The sequence below is a fragment of the Xenopus laevis genome, chromosome 2L, assembly GCF_017654675.1.
Source record: "Xenopus laevis strain J_2021 chromosome 2L, Xenopus_laevis_v10.1, whole genome shotgun sequence".
Classification (NCBI taxonomy): domain Eukaryota; kingdom Metazoa; phylum Chordata; class Amphibia; order Anura; family Pipidae; genus Xenopus; species Xenopus laevis.
The window spans coordinates 95231767-95254843 of record NC_054373.1 but is presented as its reverse complement, the minus strand read 5'-3'; the positions used below and the strand labels follow the sequence as shown (position 1 = coordinate 95254843).

At 38.4% G+C, this 23077-nt stretch overlaps 1 protein-coding gene across 1 annotated transcript; it reads right to left on the bottom strand.

The window, feature by feature from the left end:
* Nucleotides 1-2436: 2436 nt before the first annotated feature.
* rps6kb1.L (ribosomal protein S6 kinase B1 L homeolog) lies at nt 2437-23027 on the bottom strand. Its single transcript, XM_018246825.2, has 15 exons — nt 22749-23027; nt 19198-19244; nt 18931-19051; nt 17726-17794; nt 16311-16458; nt 15370-15427; nt 13713-13813; nt 11739-11829; nt 11191-11281; nt 10298-10405; nt 9377-9439; nt 5405-5482; nt 4751-4858; nt 4420-4532; nt 2437-3641 (listed from the first exon to the last, which is right to left on the bottom strand). Exons 1-15 carry the CDS (start codon nt 22878-22880, stop codon nt 3404-3406), a joined length of 1566 nt encoding a protein of 521 aa, XP_018102314.1. The 5' UTR covers nt 22881-23027; the 3' UTR covers nt 2437-3403.
* Nucleotides 23028-23077: the final 50 nt, after the last annotated feature.

Below are 23077 nucleotides of genomic sequence, written 5' to 3'. Positions count from 1 at the left end.
CACCCTTAGTTCCCGAGGGAGAGTCAGGTGGCCGCTTTGAAGCAGTTGGTCGCCTATCGTGGGCCTGAGGAGGGTTAGATAGGTGTTGCAGGACTTTGTCCAGTGTCTCTGGAATGCGGGCCAAGTTGCTAAGGCCGGCCAAGGACATAGTGAGAGCACGCATCAGGTCTGTTTCGGAGCCCTGAGGTGTTGTATTGTCTGAGTGTGTGAGTGGAGGAGGGTCAGAGAGAGAGCTGTGAGAGGCAATGGTGGGTCTACATGCTGCGCACACCGCCTCAGTTGAAGCAGATAAAAATTTTTCCTTGCATGCTGCACAAGCTAAATAGGAAACCCTGGGTGTCCTGCGTGCAGGTGCTGATTGTTTAGCTATAACAGCCTCCTCTGTGGTGATAGACATGTCTGTCCTAAGTAAGTGGAGGCAGGGGAAAAAACTGTGGGCCCGCAGTAAGCAGAAGACGTCTGCAACAAAGGATAACATTTAATTATTTATTTACCTTGTCTGCCCACTATTTATATATATATATATATATATATATATATATATATATGCCGGGTGCTTCCCCAACTAACCTGCGTCGCGAGCAGCACACCGCTGAGGGGAATCTCTTGCGCAGACAAGATGGCGGCGAAAGGGAGTGGGCGTGAGCCGAGAACGTCGGAAGCGCCGGCGCCTGAGAATAAGGCGCTCCAAGATGGCGCCGACGTGAGTAGGACGTATGCGTCCCAAGATGGCGCTGGATTGTTGAACGCCGCAACTACAAACACACGCGCCTACAGGACGGAGTCCCAAGATGGCGCCGACGTCAAACAGGACGCCGGCGTCCCAAGATGGCGCCGAAGGAGTACCAACATGGCGCCCTGACTGCCGCAACCTAATATGGCGCCGGTAAGCACCGAGATAGCGATACTAACGGCGCCCTATGTTCCCTGCTGACCGATAAGCGTCTACATACTAACTGGGGAACCCGTGAGAGGATATATATATATATATATACCCTCTAGCACTACCTGTGGGTGAAAGAGACTTTTTTTTTTTTTTTTTTTTTTTTTTAAAAAACAACAAGGGTGGGAAGCAGGTAGCTCTCCTACCTGTACAGCCAGGAATGTGTGCTCAAACCAACGACCTCCCCTGTCGAAAAGACTGGCGCAGACCTCCGTGGAGCGGTAACCACAGCCTCAGGGGGAAAAATGGAGCTTTGCCTGCAGCCTCCGTAGAGCGGTAAGGCAGTTTGGCACAATTGAAGACGTCTGGCTGAGGGGCACTGGATACAAGTAAGCGCTGTCCCCCTGTGGCATGACCCGCACCGAAGTAAGATCATTTGCTCCAGCCACCGTGATGTCCATGTTCTCCTCTGAGGACACTAAAAGAAACTAAAAGAAACTGGAGAAAGTAGGAGGAGGCAGGGGATGAAGCCCAGAGGAGGAGGAGGAGTCAACTTTAACTCTTAGTGTCCACTCTCCAAGCTGCAGGATCTTCATCCCCATGGTGCCTGTGTCCCCCAATATAGGTGAGAGAAATTTATTTTGCACAGACTATTTACCAAGTTTTTATTTTACAATGAACTGTTCCTTTAACTCTCAGCAATATAACACTGGCTTACATGTTTGTCCTAAACGATTGGTAGCGTAGAAAAGTGTTTAATAAGACAAAATCGTTGTTTTGCTTTACATTATTTATCAATGAAGTGCTAATTTTCTGTCATTTAGGCACCACTGGGGAAGAAAGCATTCTTAGAAGCACAAAACTTGTATAATTGCTTCAATCATAATTTCAAACAAAGCACAGTTTTCCATAAGGTAGAGATAGACACCTCCCCGCAGCGTTTCTTTTCCTTACATAGTATGCAATGACTAGTGAAGTACAGAAAAAAAATCTTGATTATAGATGGGGTAATACATCAAACATTTACAATGTTCCGATATATAGTGTATAGTATACACTATATAGTATAGTATATAGTATACACTATATAGTATAGTATATATATAGTGGATCAAAAATGTACAAGCTACGATTGAAAGACAAAAAAAGATATTTGCTAAGGATTTAAACACTCAGGGCTCTGTATGAGAGAAGACTGAACAAGTGCACTCAGCCCACCGTTCATAGCCTTTGTATACTCATTCATTCTGAAGCTTTGATTGGTCTCCTTGGTATTTTAGGTTTTATGTACATTCTTGCTATGGCTTGCATCCTACAGCATAATTAATTGTATCTTTAAATCATTCTAGTTTCTCTTTGTACATTGAAGCTACCAACTCTTGCTAATATACATTTGCCAAAGCTACCAATTTAGAAGAGTTTAAAATTGTATAGACTAAATGGTAAACAAAGACAGGGTTAACAAGAAGAATGGCTAGTGTTGCTAAAGCACACAGCATAAAATAGCCAGGATTTGCAAGCATTAATCCTCCCAAGTGATATACACAAATTTCTTTAAGGCAAGCAAGGTAATTTTACCTTTATTTCTTTCTTTGTACCTTTAAGCCATACATACAGAATCTAAGACAAGACCAGCATTGTGATAACATTCCCAAGGTTCAGCTTCTGAGACGTTTCTCTCATTATGGAAGACATGAGTATAAAGGCCATGTAATACTTTTTACAATGGAAAAATAGTCCCAGCGCTGAAAGTTCTCATTCGATGAACACTCAATGTTGCTGTGGGAGCACAGGAAACAGGAGGGGAAAGCGAAAATAGGTTATTGGCAACATGTGACATCCAGACGTTTAAGGTACATGGATCCATTTACACCTCTGACCATAATTATCTTGTGGATACCCATTTGGAGGTATTCCTTAAACACACTGGAAGACAACCAGTTGGATTCTGGGTAAAACTAGCCCTATTTTAGTGTGGTACTGCAAGTTTGTACATTCGTATGTTTGGATAGCAAAATGTATCTTATCACACAGCACTATTCAGCTATGTAATCAAGCAGTACTGCATAACAGTTTAAGTTTGGTTTGACATTGGTGTAATCATCAATATTCATTGCCACCACCTGATATATTTTGGAGATAGATTTCAAGAAAATCTATTCTTGTGACCTTCTGAAACGTTTATGACTGAAGTAATACTGTCAGCTTCCAACTGTGATAGGGAAAGAATTAGGTAGGAATCCACCAAATAAGCAGTCTCCATTTCTCGTGTGCAGTTCTGACTGAATGTTATTGTTTTGTTTTTTTGCACCACTGATATATATATAGATGTATATATATATATTATTTATTAAAAATTAATGTTTATAAGTCTTTTCAAACATTTCTGTGCAGCAACTGATTCCATGATTTGCTTCCCCAACAGGGTCATTCATGCCTTGTTATAAAGGGGAGTTAACGATTCTTGCTTTTTATTTTACCACCTGTGTAAGTCAGAATAGATCTGTAAATACTGCACTGTCATAGATTCATGCGTAGATGCTCTGGTCGCTTAGAAATCATGGGGTAAGCTTGCTTTTTATATGGCCCAGCATTAGATTGTCTGATTGGTAGCGGTGCTGAAGCTTCTCCGCTTACAGTCACATCCATTTGTTCCACACCACCTGCTTCCATTCGAAACTCCCCTGGTGTCTGAGTATTTGAGGTTCCAGCAGCTGCTCCTCTTCCCCAGATATCCCCAGGAGAAAACTTCACAGGGCTGTAAAAATATATTAAACCCATTAAAGAAATCTAAGACAGAATGCACAAAAACTTTTTAGTTTTCATTCAGGATCTCTCTCGCTCTCCATGATTCCTGTACCTGAAATCTGGACAAAAACAATGTTTTTCCAGGGTACAAATTAGTAATGAACATTTAGCTTTGTAATTATATGTTTGAAAAACAACTGAAGCACATAGAATACCAATAAAACCCATGCAAGTTTGCTGTGGTTTTCGTTGGTATGAAAACGTAGAACGCTTTACAAATGTGTGAACATTAAAAATGATAGAAAGCATGATTACCTATACTTGCCTTTTAAAAGAATATAACACATTCTATTTCCCATAAAAAGTAGAAGCATGTGCTTTCAAAATCTCTAAATACCATATTATTCAATATATAAACCAGTAAAAACACCAGTGCAAAAAGAGTAAACATATAAAGCAGACTTGTATGGTGCTGATGAGAATAAGGGGCATTCTCATACATGTGTGTGCTTCATCTATTAAAGCATATTAGCCTAAAGCTTTTAAACATTGCCCAGTAGTGTATGCTCTCCTTTTGGGTATGCATTGGGATATTTATTGCCTAAGGTAATAATTCCATTTTAGCCATAAATACAATAAGGAAAAGGTTTTTTCCTGCCTCTGCACCCTTTATAGAAATAATAATAATAATACACTAATAATAAATACTGATAACACAATGGTGCTTTAATTGCTACCCATTCAGAATATTTCTACACACAGGTAAAGTTCTTTGCAAGAATATTTACCTTATGGGTGTTCTGGGACTACCAATGAATCTGCGTGGAGAGCGAATTTTTGGTTCAAATGAAAACTTCTCTTTCACACTTTCAAGTACAGAGGGAGCCACATAGGTAAAACCCTAGAAAGAAAATCTGTTAATTTTTTCAACATTACATAACAGGAATTCTGAAAATATGTAAATATGTCTTTCTACTCCAAACCTCCAAACCTTTCCAGTTTGAGAAGTTTCTGAAAATTTAAATTCACAGCACTACGTGTGTCAGACCACAAGATTCTTACCTTTGCTTTGTTTTATTTAACTCCTGACAAAAACAAATCCTTTTACAAATAACTCACCACAAACACCTGGTTGGCACTTTCGCTGAGAGTGGCATCATCTGGACTGTCCACAGGGGTCTGCCGTGTAAACTTTGAATCAAATTGGCTGACATCCTCTTCAGATTGCTTTGAATGGAAAAAATGACCAGTTTGTCTTTTATAATAATCTTGTAGACTGTGGTCCATTATGATTTTAACAGGAATTGGACTCATAAACCTGGCAGTTATATGGTTTTATACATATTAGCTGAGCAAACCATTCCAAATCACCTACACATTTTTTTTTAAAAAACAATTTACATAAAAAAACAGTCACAATTAATAAGGCTTGTGCTGACCATATTTTCTGTCTATTGTTTTAATAATTAAATATGTATTATTTTGGATATTATTTGAACAAAACAATGCAATTCCTAGTGCAAGCCCCTGTACAATGAACTCCTCCTTATCTGTAAACCTAAGACAGAGGCTGCGTGTAGGAGATGGATTGGCTTGTTTAAAATGAGCTTACTGTCTCAAACACTTGTATAAATATGTTTTAATCAAAAGCAGCATATACAAGTTGTGAACTATGGAAACTGCACTATTATGGTAACTAATACATGCTCTGTTTCAGTCAATGCACTGCTCCCAGCATTATTAAATGAAGCCTCTATGAAACGGTTTACATACCAAAAGCGGTTTAAAGGGAGGTTCCACCGTACGAGCCAGAAGATCATCCCAATTAATGTGTCTGAAAAAGGGGTGACCCTAAAAAATTGAAAATATTTCTTACTGTGTTACCTTAAATGGGCACTACACATTACATTTTGTTTTTACAAAAACTTTATCATTTTATCCTGTTAAATCTTTCTGTTCACATTACTATACTTTTGGTTTTATGGTTCTCTCACACTACTAAACTATTGCGATCAGTTATCCAGGAACCAGTTATCCAGAAAGCTACGAATTAAAGTAGACCCCATTTTAACCAGATAATCCAATTTTTTTAAAAATTTCCTTTCCTTGTAGCTTGTACTTGTTTCAAAACAAAATATAATAAATCCTTATTGCAAGCAAAACCAGGCCACTGGTTTGTTTAATGTTTACATTAAATAATACATTTTCTAGTAGACTTAAGGCATGAAGATTCAAATTACGGAAAGATCTAATATCCAGAAAACCCCAGGTTCCAAGCATTCTGGGTAACGGGTCCCATACCTGTACTAATGAAAACTTAAGAATGGTTGTCTTTCCTAGAGATATTTATGCACAGCTCCAATCAAGAAAAGGCAACATTTTAGCTATTCTAATTGCTATATGACACATGGGCTAAATAATATTAAACTAATTGTCCAAATTCTGCCAATAATGCAGTACAAAATGCCTATTCCACACCTCGCAGATATAAAAAAGGAATTGCATAAAAGGCAAAAAACAGGATTTTTTGATACTCATCGTTAAATCTGTTTCTCTGTAGTCGAGAAGGGGCACACAGGGACTATGGGGTTAAGCTCCACCCTCTAGGAGGCAGGACGCTTAGAATAATGAAAAAGTACCAATCCAATCAGTTGTTACCAAAGACACTGCTAATAAAACTAGTAAACTGCAGAACTGGTAACTCAGGAAAACATTCCCTTGTCGACCAACATGGTCAAACTCGCGTAGGGACGGGAAGCCCTGTGTCCCCCTTCTCGACTACAGAGAAACAGATTTAACGGTGAGTATCAAAAAATCCTGTTTTCTCTGTTGTCTCAAGGAGGACACAGTGGGGGTCATTTATTAACACTGGGCAAATTTGCCCATGGCCGTAACCCATGGCAACCAATCAAATAGCATTCATTCCTTGTAGCTGGCTTTAAAAAGCTAATCACTGATTGGTTGCTTTAGGTAACTGCCCTTGGGCAAATTTGACCAGTGTTGATAAATCAGCCTCAGTGACTATGGGGATTTAACAAAGCAGCCCCAGAAGCAGCAGGGTGGGAGCGAGATGAAGACACGTTATTGCACCACAGAGTGCAACACCTTGTGGCCAAAAGAGGCCTCTGCAGAGGAGAACGTGTCAAGTTTGTAAAATTTCGTAAATGTGTGGACAGAAGACCAGGTAGCTGCTCTAAAGATCTAATCCAAGGAGGCCGCATTGCACCATGCCCAGGAGGCTCCCACTGACCTCGTAGAATGAGCTCGAATACCCACAGGAAGAGATTTTCCTTTGGCCAGTTAAGCCTGCCGAATAGTCTCCTTTAACCATCTCGAGATAGAAGTCTTCGAGGCTGCCATGCCTCGTCAGGGCCCCGGAGGGTATGACAAATAGATTCTGAGACTGTTGAAAACTCTTGGATCTCTCGAGATACTGAAGTGCTCTGACGACATCCAGGTTGTGGAGCCTTTGCTTCCTATCGTTCTTTTGATCAGGACATAGGGACGGCACCACAATCTCTTGATTTATGTGGAAGGACAATACCACCTTTGGTAGGAATGATGGTAGTGTGCCTAGTACCGCCTTGTCCTTGTGAAAGACAAGAAATGCCGGGTCGCAGGATAAGGCACTGATCTCTGATACCTGTCTGGCCGAAGATATTGCCACGAGGAACAGCTTTCCAGGTGAGCCATTGCTCTGAAATCGTCCCTAAAGGTTCAAAAGGGGGGTCCAGAAGAGTATCCAGGACAATGTTGAGGTCCCAGCCTGGAGTAGGTGGGCGAAAGGGAGGGGAGATATGTGCCACACCCTGTAGGAATGTACGAACTGAATCATCCATGGCCAATCGAGTTTGAAGCAATACTGACAGAGCTGAAACTTGAACCTTCAAAGAACTGAGCTTCAGTCCCAACTGTAAACCTCGTTGGAGGAAAGAAAGGAGCCTTGGAATGTTGCATTCCATGAAGGAAGAAGTGTCAGTCAGGGATAGTGCTGTCTCTGTGCACCAATTCCAGTAGGTGCGCCAGACTCTGTGATACGATCTAGATGATGTGGGCTTGCATGACTTCAACATAGTGGTGATGACATCCTCCGCTATTCCCTTTCGTCTCCAGATGGCTGCCTCAATAGCCATCCAGTCAAAGCGAAGAGGCCAGGATTGTGGTGTGCTATGGGGCCCTGGCATAGTAGATCGCTTCTGGGAGCTAAGCGGATGGGTTGTGCTATGGACATCTCTTGAAGATACGAAAACCAAGTTCTTCTGGGCCAAAAGGGAGCTATCACAATGACTGTGATGAGGGAGCACCTGATCTTCTTCAGGACCAGTGGTAACATGGGGAGAGGAGAAAAGATGTAGGCTAGATCGAACTGCCAACGCCGAGTCATGGCATCCACTCCCATTGCGAGAGGGTCCTGGGAGCGGGCAAAGAAGGTAGTTTCTTTGCGGTTGGTTCTGGATGCCATTAGACCGATTTGAGGAAGTCCCCAATGACTGACGGGTTCCGCAAATGTGTCCGGATGAAGTTCCCATTCCCCTGGATCTAAGAGATTTCAGCTTAGAAAGACCGCTCTGGTATTGTCTACTCCTGGTATGTGAATGGCAGACAATCTTACTGATTGGGCCTCTGCCCAACTCAATATCTGTTGAACTTCCGCCAATGCTGCTCTGCTGCGGGTTCCTCCTTGCCTGTTTATGTAAGCGACTATGGTGGAATTGTCACTTTGGACCCGTATTGCTCGTTTGAAGATGAGATGACAAGTGGAAGAGAGCTAGTTTTACTACCCGTAACTCCAGAATGTTGATCGGTAGTTTACATTCGGCGGGAGACCATAGACCTTGTGCGGATAGGCAGTTGAACGTTGCGCCCCATCCCTGAAGGCTGGCGTCTGTCGTTAACATTATCCAATCCGGTATCTCCCAGGATTGACCTGCAACTGGTGCAACTGTTCCTTTAAAGGACATGTAAACCCTACCCACAAAAATGTAATCAGTGAACTGACTATGAAATCTTTAGATACCTGCCACTCTGGTTGTTAAAAGGTTAACAGTAAGGCTGCAACATCCCCTTAATCACCTAGAATTCCTTCTCCTCCTCTAACCCACTCTGCCCCCTCGCTCAGGAATTTACTTTGGCTGTTGGCTCATGAGCATGCTCAGTCCTTCTCAGCTCAGATTACTAACACACCCTACAGTCTAACAGCCAATGGAAAATTGCTGGCTCCCATAGAAACTCTGATTTAGCTGTGGCTTGGGTGGGGGGAAATTATATACATGGTAGGCAAATGTAGGCTTTACATGTCTTTTAAACCTCAAGGGGACGTGCTTGAGCATGCTCAGTTTGCTCCTCTCTCCCTCCTGTAATCTGAGCCCAGAGCTATGAGTGAGCAGGGAGAGACTCTGGCAGGAATTTGTCACACCAAGCAAATATGGCAGCTGCTATCCTAAACAAACAGAGAGAGTTTCTAGAGCGGTTTACTCTGGTATGGTAAAGCATTTTACAGAATAGATATAGGGTTCTAGCTTGCATTATTGTGGCTAATCTATTGGCAGTAAACTGACTTAACTTTCCTTCTCTTTTAAAATAACAAAAAACAAAGCAGTTTTAATGCAGTATGTGTTCATAGCAACGTAAAAAATTTCCAAAATCTGTAAAATATCAATGATGCTTCTTTCAGCAAATTCATACAAGCATGACAAAGACACTACTACCATACAAATGCTTAGGCAGAAAAATGGTAAATCTTACCTGCACATCTCCAGCATCTCCCACTCCTGCTCCAAGGCGAGATGCAGCATTTCTTTTTAGCAGCTATAACAAAAGGACACAAAGAGCTTTAGAATTGCAAAAGCCCAACTGCATAAATTTAAATGGGACATTCTACCACCTGTCTTTGTTTTGAATTTTTTTTACTTAAAAACATTGATTTAACTGTACAATATGTACAATGAGGAACCCACAGGACAAAACGCAAAGAAGTACTACTGTGCATTCAACTAACATTGTTTTTGTCATGTAACTAATGATTTCTGTTAAAACGCAGTTCCTCTGACTGTCTAGTCATATTTGAATCTACCATGTTTTGTGCAAATGCAGCAAATTTGGCATTAATACAGTATCACTTCCTCACTGATTTCTAAATTTGGTGTGGCTATGGGATCATATCCTCATTGCTCTAGGATTTATCACAGGCTCACCATAAATTATAATTTTACTATATTCAAAAATGCTTGTAGGGGTTTCCATCACGATTTGTGGACTGGTATGATGCGGATGATACACACCATGATGTCTTCTCCTTCCCTTTAATCAAGGAAAGAATGCTGTTGTTTATTTTGCAGAGTAGGATACACGTTTTGGGGACATGCACCTTCATTAGCTTTATATTAAGCATCCTCCATCGGAGATGTGTCCTAACACAGCCTGCACATACAATTTTTCTATGATGGTGCCCCTTGCATAGCCACCTAATTAGTGAAATTAACCAATTTCAATTAACCCTCAAAGCATTATTTTTCAGCAACAGCATTGGTATAAAAAGTCTGGGAACGTGCTGGCTGGATTGTCTAATTTTATATTAGTCTTCATGGTGAAGTTCAAAGCACCAGTGGGGCAACAAAACAAATAATATAACTTAATTTCAACATCTTAGAAGAAAAGGACAGCTACCTTCTTAAGCAGATCCCTGGCTTCTTGAGTGAGGTAGGGAGGCAGGTTTAATTTACATTTAAGAATTTTATCAATTGTTTTCTTTCTGTTTTCACCAGTGAATGGCGGCTAGAACACAAAACAAAACTGCATTACAGTTCGCTTATGGTAAAGAATAGTGGTAAAGCAGACAAAATGAGCAAATATAGAATAGTAATGGTACAGTTAACATTTCCTTTAAAAAAAAAAAAGACAACGGTGATTAAACATTTTTACATATAAAATTTTGGGGGAAATTGGTTGCAGAACCATATGCCCCCTTCTGTTTCATAGTTAGTGAACTATAACAGTAGAAGAGCTATAAAAGCTAACAGACAGAAAGCCTAAAAGACATCAGCAGGGTAGAATAGGCTAAACTTGTAACCTGAAGCAAATGCATTTACAGAGAAACTTAGTGAGAAGAAAGAAGTAAAAATTATAAATATGTCCTAAATCAGCTTGAAAAAAGTGCTATTATTATCATCTTAATTGGCTAATAAAAGCAATAATTAGGCCAGTTTTGTCATGTTAATTTCAAAAGGGCTGCCCATGTAATTATATCTACAAGACAAATACATAGGCAATATAAAATAAATTAAGATATATCAGTTTAAATCTTGTAAGTAAAAGCAAAGAGTTAAAACTTTTGGGAGCAAAGTCTTTGCTAAATCCCTAAACAAAAATATTAAATATTGTTCAGTATACCACAGGAAACCCAACAGTTATATAAGGAATCCTAGAGCTTAGCATAGAAAACTACCTTCATATCTTTTACAAATTCTTTATTTATAGGCCCCTGTTAAAACATGCGTTAAATGGTCAATGCGTTAAATGGTCACTGAAGGCAAAACATGCATAAATAATAGTGCACCTACTGCTCCAGTTAGCATGTCATACATCAAAGCCCCCAGGCTCCACCAGTCTACAGCACGGTTATGACCACTTCTCATTAAGATTTCAGGTGCCCTAGGAAAATTAAGGAAATTAGCACTTATATTTTTAGAATAAGTTTATCGAAACACATACATATGTTCACATTAAAGATCCAAAGCAAACAATGTCAAATGCAAGTACCAATCAATATCTATAATATTACTGAAAAGTGTGTAGCTTGCTGGTGCAACATAAATAATTATATTACTTTTTTCTGAAGAGGTATAATTTCCAAATTTGTATCGGGACATAAACACAGGAAATGGAATCAGCATTAGGAAGCAATCTGAAGTGTGTCAAAATATGAAAATGCAAAAAAGATCATAAACAAATCCGCAACGTTTGTGGATACCCATTACGATTTAATTTAATGTTTGTATTTACTTTGCACCTCCAGTTTCCTCTATGGTGAATTTGATACATGTATTTAAGGCAGCACCGTGAATTAGTCCTAGAGGGGAAATAGTCGATTAAAAATAGTAAATCTTACATGTATTCTATTGTTCCACAGAAGGTGTGTGTGACTGTGCCATCATGGATAGATTCTTTACAAAGGCCAAAATCAGTTAGTTTTACATGCCCTAAAAGTTAAAATAAAACTTGTCAATATAGTTCAGCATGTATACCATGATAAACATTTATTATTTGACATGCAGTTCAAAATATAAAGCAATTAATAACAGGATTCTGTAGATGAATAAACAAACATTTTTAAATATAAGTATGAGACCTGTTATCCAGAATGCTCGGGACCTGGGGCTTTCCAGATAATGGATCTTTCTGTAATTTGGATCTTCATACCTTTAGTCTACTAGAAAATCATGTAAACATTATATAAACCCAATAGGCTGGTTTTGCTTCCAAAAAAGGATTCATTATATCTTAGTTCGTATCAAGTACAAGCTACTGTTTTATTATTACAGAGAAAAAGGAAATCATTTAAAACATTTGGATTATTTGGATAAAATTGAGTCTATGGGAGAAGGCCATTACTTAATTCTGAGCTTTCTGGATAACGGGTTTCCGGATAAATGATCCCATACCTGTACTGTATGCACAACTAGAACAATATCTATAAAATAACACAGCCATTATTGTGGTTTTGCTTCTGTAAGTAAAGTTACGTTTAAGTCATACATTAGCAAATAAAACTATTTGTAAAAATGTTATGTATAGCCATAAAGCTCATTTAGAAGTACATCTCCTTACTAGTTTAAATTTAATGTGGAATCCGTATAAAATTTAAGGTGGCTACTGAATTAGACCTCGACTTAGAAGAAAAACATTAAAAGCTAGGAAAGTACAGAACTTAAAAACAGCGTCCATACATTGTGGTTAGGCTACAGAAACATAACTGAATTTAATCAATACTTATTATTAACATGTATTTATATAGCGCCAACATATTGCGTAGCGCTGACTTAAGGGCATTCCCTTTAAAAGGAGCAACATGGTTCTGGCTAAAAGGTCTTATAGATGGTAGGTTTAGCTTGAACTGGTGGCTTGGCATACACCATTTTGTCAAACCTCATGCCATGGCAGTTTTGAATATTTTATAGCAAAATACAACAAACGAAGGAAAACCTTCCTTCGCAAGTGCAATCTTATTGAAAGACAGACAAACATAAGGATGGTTGTAGTGGTTAACGTCTAGTAGTGACAGAGGAAAATAATTTCATAAACCAAAGTTCTACACTAAGTCAGTACACAAACTCATGTGACACAAGCAGACTGTATTGGCTCAATTAAATAGAATTCCTATCACAGCAAAAAAGAGTAGATGACAAATAATCTCTCTGAAAGGGTTCCTATCCTGGCTATTAGTGCGTTCAGATAACCATTTCCAGAAACAGAATCTAAGTTTTTATGACAGCCAGTAAGGTCAATATACAGTACATTTACAACCTCCAAAGGGCTTAATAAAAAACAGCAATTTTACACAACTAAACATTTCATTAAATAATATCGCAATACACAGCAACTAGGAGCAAAGAGTGGTCACATTTTCAACACAGACGACCAAGTGTAGGATCTAAATAAAAGACAGCATGATGACATATAATATGTATGACATACTTACATACTGCAACTAGTCAAGATATGGATAGCAATCATTCTGAGGGGAAAGATAATACTATATACTGCCCTGTACATTTTAATTCCAGTCATAGGGCAATCAATAAAAACTGCCTGCCAAGGGACATGTCCAAATGCCAATGGTTATATACTCTAATTGGCTTGTATGATATTAGCCTTAAACAACAATTTGTCATGTGTTATTATTTTCCCAAAAGGCTCATTGACATTAGTCTAAAGATGAAAAAAACGATAGCGGATAGCTAAAACTTGAGATTAGCAGAGCCTACCAGGGTAACCTCAATATACAGTACCTTAGTCAACTTAACTACAAGTATATAATAATTCAGGCAAATGACTTAATATGAACTATTTACTGTGTTTCCACCTTGATGATTAAGCATGATGTTCTCTGGTTTCAAATCTCGGTAAATGATTCCTTTCTGATGTAAATGTCCTAAAGCCATTGAGATCTCTGCCAAATAAAAACTGGAGAAAAAGATTTCTGTTAAACAAATCCAATTTAGGTATAAAAGATTCATGGAAAATAAGGTTCATTCATAACCAAAATTAATTCTTTGATTCTAACATGGTACCAACAGCCAATGTGATGATATTATTCAAAAATAAAACCCATACTCTGAAAACTATATGCCTGTTAGTTGGACATCAGTGGTAAAGTGTGTGGATAGCTTTTGGAGAGTAATAGATAGAAATATGTGAATATATTGAATTGTGCCAGCATGGTTTTATCGATGATAGTTCTTGCCAGACAAATTTAATTACCTTCTATAAGGAAGTGAACACAAGCCCAGACATTGGGTGTGGTCTATTTAGATTTTGCTAAAGCATATAAAACAGCAGCACACAGAAGAGTCTGGATATAAGAATGGATCAGATATGTTTTTTGAACACCCAATGCTTTTGGGATCTAACAATCTACAGATAGTTAAGTATAGGAATCGGTATGCATAGTATATATATATGTATATGTATATGTATATGTATATGTATATGTATATATATATGTATGTGTAATAGGACTGCACCAAATCCAAGCCTTTTTCAGCAGGATTCCGCCAAATCCAAGTGCCTAGCTTTACCAAATCCAAACCCTGCAAATGCAAACTTTATTCCACAAAAATTGCAAATTTATTAATTATGAAAGACTTAAAACTTGATTTGAAAAAAAAAAAAAGTGAATAATGACAATATAATGACTGAATAATGTCAGTATCCCTTTCAAAGTCTTTTCAAATCCGAAATAAGCAGATAGATAAAACACCATTGTATTGGACAGGGCTTATTTGTTATCTGCTTTGTAACCTGTGTCTTTTTCCAACTTGAATGGCTGCCCCCATGGCTACATAGCAGCTTGTTTATACTACAGTAGTCTGAAGCAAACACGCAGCATCCATGAAAGTGTTTTAAAATATTTAACATATAATATACTGTATATTATATGTTAATTACTTTAAAACACTTTCCTTTGATGGTATTACCGTTTCTTTGGGATTCTGTTGTGTTTCCAAAAAGCATCAGTTAATAGTGCTGCTTCAGCTGACTTCTGCACTGAAATCAGTTTCTCAATAGAGCAAACTGATTTTATGCTTAATTTTGAAATCTGACATGGGGCTAGACATTGTCGGTTTGCCAGGTGCCCTCTGTGATTGAGTAACGTCACCCCCCTTTCGCCGACAGCAGCTCATCAGCAGAACAACAGGAATGTAACACGATAGCTCCATAGTAGATATAAGAATAGCATACAATAGTAAAAAAGTCCCACTGCAATTTCAGTTACATTGAGTTGAAGAAACAATAGCTCAACTAAAAGCAGTTCCACCATGAAGTGCTGGCTCTTTCTGAAAGCACATGACCTGGCAAAATCACCTGAGCTGGCTGCCTACACACCAATATTACACATAAAAAAAGAATACACTTGTAATTTCAGGATTAAAATTTTATATGGTAGAGTGAATTATTTGCCGTGTAAACAGTGTTTAGAAACAAACTACAAAAATCATGACAAAATCCCTTTAACTTACCAGGCTGTGTCCTCCATAAATATCCCTTCTCTTTCCAGCTGCATGAAGAGTTCTCCTCCTATGTACATAAATAATACATTATGTTATTTACACTGCAATAACTTTTTTTTCAATAACCTTTAATTTAAGGAGTAATAGAAGAACAAACACAAAAGTAAAGTGGCCAAACTAAGATACAACTTAAAGACATTAAAATAAATACTTATTAATAAGAATAGATCTTTAATAACAATTTTTAATTATGGGAGATACCCTACCCAGATATTGGAGTTTCTGGATATCAGGTTTCTGGATCTCATAGCAAAAATTTTATGTTCAAATATCTTATCAGAAGGCCATACCATCCATGATGGGCAAAAAGAAAATTACTTTTTTTTTTTTTTTAAAGATTGGGACTATATGTTATAAAACACAGAACAAAACTAACAACATGTCTAAATCGAATAGTCAGAGTCCAACTGTTAAAAGTTTCATGTTCTATCCTGAGGGCATGTTCTCGAACTGTAGCTGGTTAGAAACAAGATAACTAAGGTTTCCAGCAGTTTCTCACCAAAGCTAGAGCCTGGCATACTGGAATTCCACAAGAAATAGGTTACATAAACTAAGCCTGGATGTGTAACTTGTCTGGATTAATTCTAATATGTAAATTTTACAATATAAACCACATAAAACCATACATTTTTGCTAGTGTATATGCCATTCTATTCTGCAGAACCCACACACCTAAACATTGTTTGTGGCTAACATTGTTACAACTAAAACTTATATCAAAGAACCCATGTTCTATGAAATAAATAATTTTCAGATCAAGCTTACTTTTATTTCCCATGCAGCTGGAGTGTTGCATAAAATATATGGCAAGCATAGCTCTTAATCAGTACTGTCATGTTGGTCTGGCAGACATCACAATAGTTTATAAATAAAGTACCATGCAAACTGACCGCTAAGATACTCCAGGATGAGGTAGAGTTTTCCACCAGTCTGAAAGGCATAAATAAGGTCCACAATGAACGGATGCTTTACTTCTTCTAGTATATTCCGCTCTGCTTTAGTGTGAGCCGTGTCTTTAGCATTTCGTACAATCATGGCCTAGGTGATAAAACAGCGAGAGTAAAGATGGTTTGAAATTTCCATAGTAACAGCAGATCCTTGATATACTTGAGATAAAATTTAAAAGGAGCTCATGATTCCTTCTAGGTGAGATAAAAAACTGATACTGATTTTTTTTTCCATGGGCAACTTAGCAGACAGTTTCAATGGGGAAGTTCACCTTCTGGTGAAACACAGATGCTAAATAAAAGGTTATGTTACGGATGGGTAGCATTTTACAGTCTGTGGTATACTGGTATATTACAATATAGTCTGTGCTATTATGCATTTGGCAAAAAATTGATTTGTCCAGTTTCTTTTTGGTGTGAGCACTAGTGGGTGGCCTTTGCTTATGCCCCTTCTTCTTAGTATGATTGTAGCATTTATTTTCTCCAGTTTTGTACTATATATTTACAATACAAGTTTGTAATTTATAATATCCTACATAATATACTCTTTTTTTATATTTTGGAGTTTTCTTTTCAACACACCTGCATTGTGGTATATAAATATACACAAGGACGGACCTCTGGAAGCCACAGTGAACAACTTTATATCCAGCAAAATAGGAATATGGGCTGCTTATACAGAACAGAACCTAAAGGTAGCCATACATGGACCGATAAAAGCTGCAGACAGACCAAGTCGGCAGCTTATTGGCCCATGTGTTGGGCCCTCAAAAGGCTTCCCGGATCGATATCTGGCTGAAAGTCAGTTGGGTCCTATCAGCCCGACATTGCCTAGCTTGAAGGTGGGTATATCGGGAAGAGATCTCTATGTGTATGGCCACCTTTAATTTTAAAAGGAAGGGAACAAAAGACTACAACCTTTACTGTATAAGCCTATGATGTAGCAGTACAATGCACAGATATAGTCACGCAGGCTCTTTTCAAGACATTGTTTCTCTTTGTATACTATATACTTTTAAAAAATTCAGTAACTGGTAATGAATCTAAGTTAACAGAGGACTACACTGGTCTTGTCATTGAAGTCCTAACATTCGTGAAACAGTCAACATGTTGTTGCTTCCACAGATGAGTAACTGGAGCTGTGCATCAAATTCTTCTATATGCCAACTCAGAAGCACAGTTCCTGTTACAGTTACTTGACCATGTGCATGACAAAGTAAAAAACAGGATCTAAACCCAAGGTCTGAAAACTAATGTATATGGTGCACATTGTTATAATAAATGTAACAAATTCATATACTAATTACGGAAATTAGAAAATAAATTTGTGTCTTGCAAAAGTATGATAAAATTCTTACCTTTTTAAGAACTTTCATTGCAAAGATATTTCCTGTATGATCTCCAATTACTTTACGCACCTGAAAAACCTATTTAACACAGAAAGTCTGAATCACTGTGTTCTACATTTAGGAATATTGTATTATTGCAAACAATTTAGATTAATTCAATCAATGCCTAAGATATATTTTTAAATTACACAGATTCTAATACTGCTTCCCTGCTTAGCATTATATTAGTATTTAAAGGAGAACTAAACTCCCCACCCGATGTACAACAGACCCCCTCAACTGCCCTAGATCTGCCCCCTTTACCTATTCCCCTCTGCACAGTGTATTATCTAGATTAGTGCTCCTATTTGGAATCCTGGACTCATAAAGCAAAGCAACTAATTCCCTCTGCACCATCTTCTGTCCACTTGTATCCTCTTTGGGTCTGTTCGCCGACACAGAGCCTGCAGGCGCATGAGCAGTTGAAGTGGACTAGTCCCAACTGTGCATGCGCCTGTAGACTCTGTGTCTGAACAGATCCAAAGAGGCTTTTAAACTCCTGTTATATTGCTACAGAAAAAATATTTTATTGCATTACATATAACAAAGCATAAATAAATATTAATTCCTATGCCATTTGAATGGAGGTATGTTTGGGAGTATTGGACTGCTATGATGTTCTGGCCACACATTACATTTAAGAAATAATGAAGACCCTAGTAACTAAGTAACGGCTGAAATCCCAAACTGGAGAACTGCTGCACAAATCACTTTTTTTTTGTTGTTGTTGAATTATAAAGCTACAACCAACTACAAACTGTCTCAGAATATCACTCTGTGCGCCATACCAAAGTTAATTTAAATGTTAACTATCCATTTAAGAAATGTTGCACCTTATAACCAAGTTGAGTGAAGAGCAGGTCCAAAAACAAAACACATTATGTGGAGTCCAAGCTAAGGGTATTGTGCTTTTTTCTAATGTTTTTGAATACATTTGCAAACAAAACTATACTTATTTTGGATAATATATAAAAGTTAACCTACATCACACCTCTATATCACAATAGTTACTCCGTAGCAGTCTGGCTAACATTGTTCAACATAACCTAAACTGCTGTGTTTTAAGATAATTAAATAATATTTAGGGAGAAGGTGCCTTTGGAAGATGCTTCTGCATGTTATCTATTTAAAATATCTGCAGTCCAACATAAATATAAACACTATTAGAACCTTACCTTCCCATAACCACCTTTCCCCAGTACACGAAGTAGCTCGAAACATTCTGGTCGGATCTTTTCTGGACCTTTGTTCACAATTGTCTCTGAGATCTCAAACTTCTCACAATGTTCCATGCCACTGCAAGAGACGAGAAGATGAGCTACCCTTTAAAATTGCAATTGTATTGAATATAGGTAACAAAGTTATCTTTACAGAACTTTTTTTTCTGGCAATGATTACTTTGTAAAAATGAATAAATCTAAAACTCTGATACAAAAACTTACAGTTCATAAGATATACTCCCGTGGTCCATGAACTCAGTCAAAGTTCCCTGAAAGGGAAGTAAAAATGTTTTAAAGGTTTTGTGATTCAAAATATATAATTTGTTTAAATTTTTTAATATACCAAGACAAAAAGATGAAATTTGCCTTTAATTTAACATTCACTGAAAAATAAAGGCATAGTTAAAATTACAAAAACAGCCAAGGTGAAACACTGCCTATGGTACTGTACGGTACATTTAAAGTGCCTACAGTGGCCACAATGAGCAAAAAAAGGCAAAATGATTGATAGACACTGGGATCCTTTTGCTACATCAAGTAAGAAAAGAAAACAAAACATTTGCAAAAATGCATAAAAGTTTAGTATAATACCTAGCTCTTTACATATTTATGTGGAATTTACTGCACATTTCTCTTCTCAAAAACAAACTAGACTGTGGTACTATGCTAGGCAGCAGAGCATTGCTTTTTTCTTTAATACCTAGTAAGCCTCATAGCCCATGAAAGGAATAATTGAAGCTAATTTCTTAATCTGAACCTATGAAAGACTACTTTGTGGTTAATAAAGTCAAGTTAAACTGTCTTATGGCAAATCTTATCTTTTCAGCTTCACATTGACAGGAGCACTGCCAGGCAGTCCAAACAGCTGCTATTGGGGACAAAAATAATCAAAGTCTGCTCCAGCAGAAATAATGCCCCTCTTGACAAACAATGAAATGCTATTTATATAGCCTGATATTCAAATATCGGGAAAAAATTAAATGGCAGAAATATCAAACATGTATCACTCACTTTGTTGACAGTCTTTAAAATCTGTTTTTCAAGTAGGGATGCAACAAATCCATTTTGGTATTTGGCAAATATAGAATCCTTTGTGAATTATTTGGCCTAATACCAAACTGAATTCAAACTTTAATTTGCATATTCAAATGCGGGTCAGGAAGGACCAAAGAGAACTGTGCGCGCAGTTAAAAACATTTTACTTCCGTGTGTGTGACGAAAAGTTACATGATTTGGCCAGCTGCTTGGTTCTGAATCCAGCTGAAAAAGGCCGAATCCTGAACTGAATCCTGGTTTTGGGGCAACTCTAGTTTCAAGAAAGAAAAGGAGACTGGTGTAATCCTACTTTGGACTGATTGTTTACAGTTAAAGCTGGCCATAGACTCAAAGATCCGCTCGTTTGGCGACATCGCCAAACGGGCGGATCTTTCCCCGCTATATCGGGGGTAATTCGAACGTTCGGCCTTATGGCTGAACAATCTAATTAAGATACGCCAAGGGGCTCTGACGGGTCGGTCGGTTAAAAATCAAACCTTCCCGATCGATATTGTGGCCAGTATCGATCTTGAAAACCCTTCGGAAGCCCCCATACACGGGCAGATAAGCTGTCAAATTGGTCCAAACGACCGTTATCGGCAGCTTTATCTGCCCGTATATGGCCTACTTAAGGCTTAAAGGGGTAGTTCCATTTAAATGTAAACTTATCAGATAGACTATGAAAATCACACTTTGCAATTGGTGATTTTTTATATCATTTCTTAGGTTTTTAGATCTGCAACTCTCTAGTTTGGAATTTTCTGCAGCCAACTGTGCCCTAACAACTAGTAAGTGGTTTCAACTACAGACTGGAAGAAGGCCTAAATAGAAAGATATGTAATAAAAAGTAACCATAACATTTTAGCAATGGTTTTTGGCTGCTGGAATTAGTGACCCCCACTTGAAAGCTGGAAAGAGGCAGAAAGAGAATGTGGCAAATAATTCAAAAATAATAAATGCAGACTAGTTGAAAACTTGCTAAGGATAGGGCATTCTATAACATACTACAATTTAAATTTTAATTACATTTTATTCTGGCCACTAGTATTTGTCCTTGCCTACTGAATTAAAAACAGTAAAGCTGGTCAAATATAATGAGATCTGCTTGCATGGCAATTTCTGTCTGATTTTGGCCAGCCACAAACTGGACAAATTCAGAAGCCAATGATCATACAGTTTACCTACGGTAACCTATCAGATGGCCAGAAGGTTTCAAACCAATGTTCATTATTAGGAGGGCAGGCCCTACCGAGAGCACATACATGATTACACAGTGTTGTAAATTACATAGTTTATATACATAAGCTGCTTTGTAGCCATGACAGCAAAGTGCATGTTATAGAGCAGACACAAATCAACAAAAACTGCTTTGCCAATGTAAATTGCTATGAGTAAATTATTCAATTTGCATAATCTATTGAAAATTCATTGGCAGGGAAGTTACGCATGATTGAATTAATTTACTTTGCAGGCAATTACACAGCATTTTTGCTTGTTTTGTTGCCCACGCATGAAAGCAGATGCCAAAATAACCCTTGTTTCATATCCCTTTAGAGCAAGGGCACACTGAGTGGATTATTCGCTTGCATTTTCACTCCAAAATCTGTACAGCTCTTTACAGGCTGGGACAGTGCCTGTCAATGGAGATACATGAAGGGTACAGATGACAGCGGCTTCCTTCTCCTATGTAAAAAAAAAATGCAGGCTGAGGAAAGAAAATTGCACTCAGTGTGCCCCTACTTTTACATAATAGGGCAAAAAAGTTTGCATAGCAGATAAACTCTTTAGAATACAACTATTTTTGTCTTACACGAGAAAGTAAAAAGGCCAAATGGCTTCCTATCGCTTTACAGAAATACTTTGATTTGAAGGTACTGGACGAACACAAACTTATGTTTTGCACATGTGCACATTGGATTTCTGGCAGCTAATCTTAGAAAATCGTCAGAAATTGGGAGAATGCTTAAATGCTTAAGAGTGGAGGGACACCAGGCGGCAGAGTCCAAAACCTGGTAACTCATGTAAAAATGGGGCGGGGGATTAACTGCTCTGTAAATGCAAAAGTAAGGTTTTCCCCTTTTTTACTGTTTTTTACAGGAGCAGACTAAACACCCTGCCTTGATAAATGTGCCCCATCAATAGGGGCAGGGACTGTTGTGAATGATGATAAAACATGTTGGAGGTGTATAAAGGGCTGCCATAAAGTACTACATAATGTGGCAGAGATGATTACAGTTCCCAATCCATGCAGTATATTATACTCCAGGACATTCATAAATGTGTGAAATGATAAATCTCTGAGGGCTGGATGGATTTGTTTTGTTTATTTTTTGTTAACTGTACTTGTATATGACAAATAGATCTTTTAAATACCACTGGCCAGTATGACCGGCAATTGCACGCCTGCACTCCCCGCTTCCAACTACACGTCTAATGGAGCTTGGAGAGATATCTTTCCACGTTAGCAGACAAAACAAGTCACTGAGGAAAAGCAAGGCTCTCTGTATAGCAGAAGTCAAAGCAGCCTATTCCTCTAGATACTTACAGAGACAGACAGAGGAGGGAAAGAAAGCCCACGTGTAAACGATATGTTTATTGTATGTATTTAGCAGTGCGAATCCCTAGTCCGGAGAGAGTTTACTTATGAAAGGCACATAACAAGAGGAAAGTAGCAAACAGGGAAGTAAGAGCCGAAGTGGCTCCCAGGCCTCTACTACTTCAAGTAGGTCTCCCCTTACCCCGTCCTCCAGTTCATCGTCTGATATCGCGTCCTCTGGCTGGTCCAGGTCAATGTCAAACACCCCAGCCATTGCCTCGGACGTCTTCTGCTTCCCCGCACCCCGGCTTGGTACAACGTTTCCCCGCCTCATGGGCTCGAACACAGAGCCGCCATCACCGGACGTAGTAACGCGACGGCGCTCCCAAAACGTAACAACCCCCTACGCTCCTTCCAAACAACCGCGCATGCGCAAATTCCGCGCGTACCTCGAACGCAGCAGTTGCGCATTAGGGGCTGTCATTAGGGATTCTGCCTCTAATAAGCCGTAATAAGTGAATGCGTGCGAGA

Excerpts from the sequence above, each read along its gene's own strand:
- rps6kb1.L (XM_018246825.2), bottom strand. The coding sequence starts at position 22,880 with ATGAGGCGGGGAAACGTTGTACCAAGCCGGGGTGCGGGGAAGCAGAAG. Across the intron at positions 19,052-19,197 it reads GGGAGTATATCTTATGAACT|TGGCATGGAACATTGTGAGA; the intron begins GTAAGTTTTTGT and ends CGTCTCTTGCAG. Across the intron at positions 5,483-9,376 it reads GAGATGCTGGAGATGTGCAG|GGTCACCCCTTTTTCAGACA; the intron begins GTAAGATTTACC and ends TCAATTTTTTAG.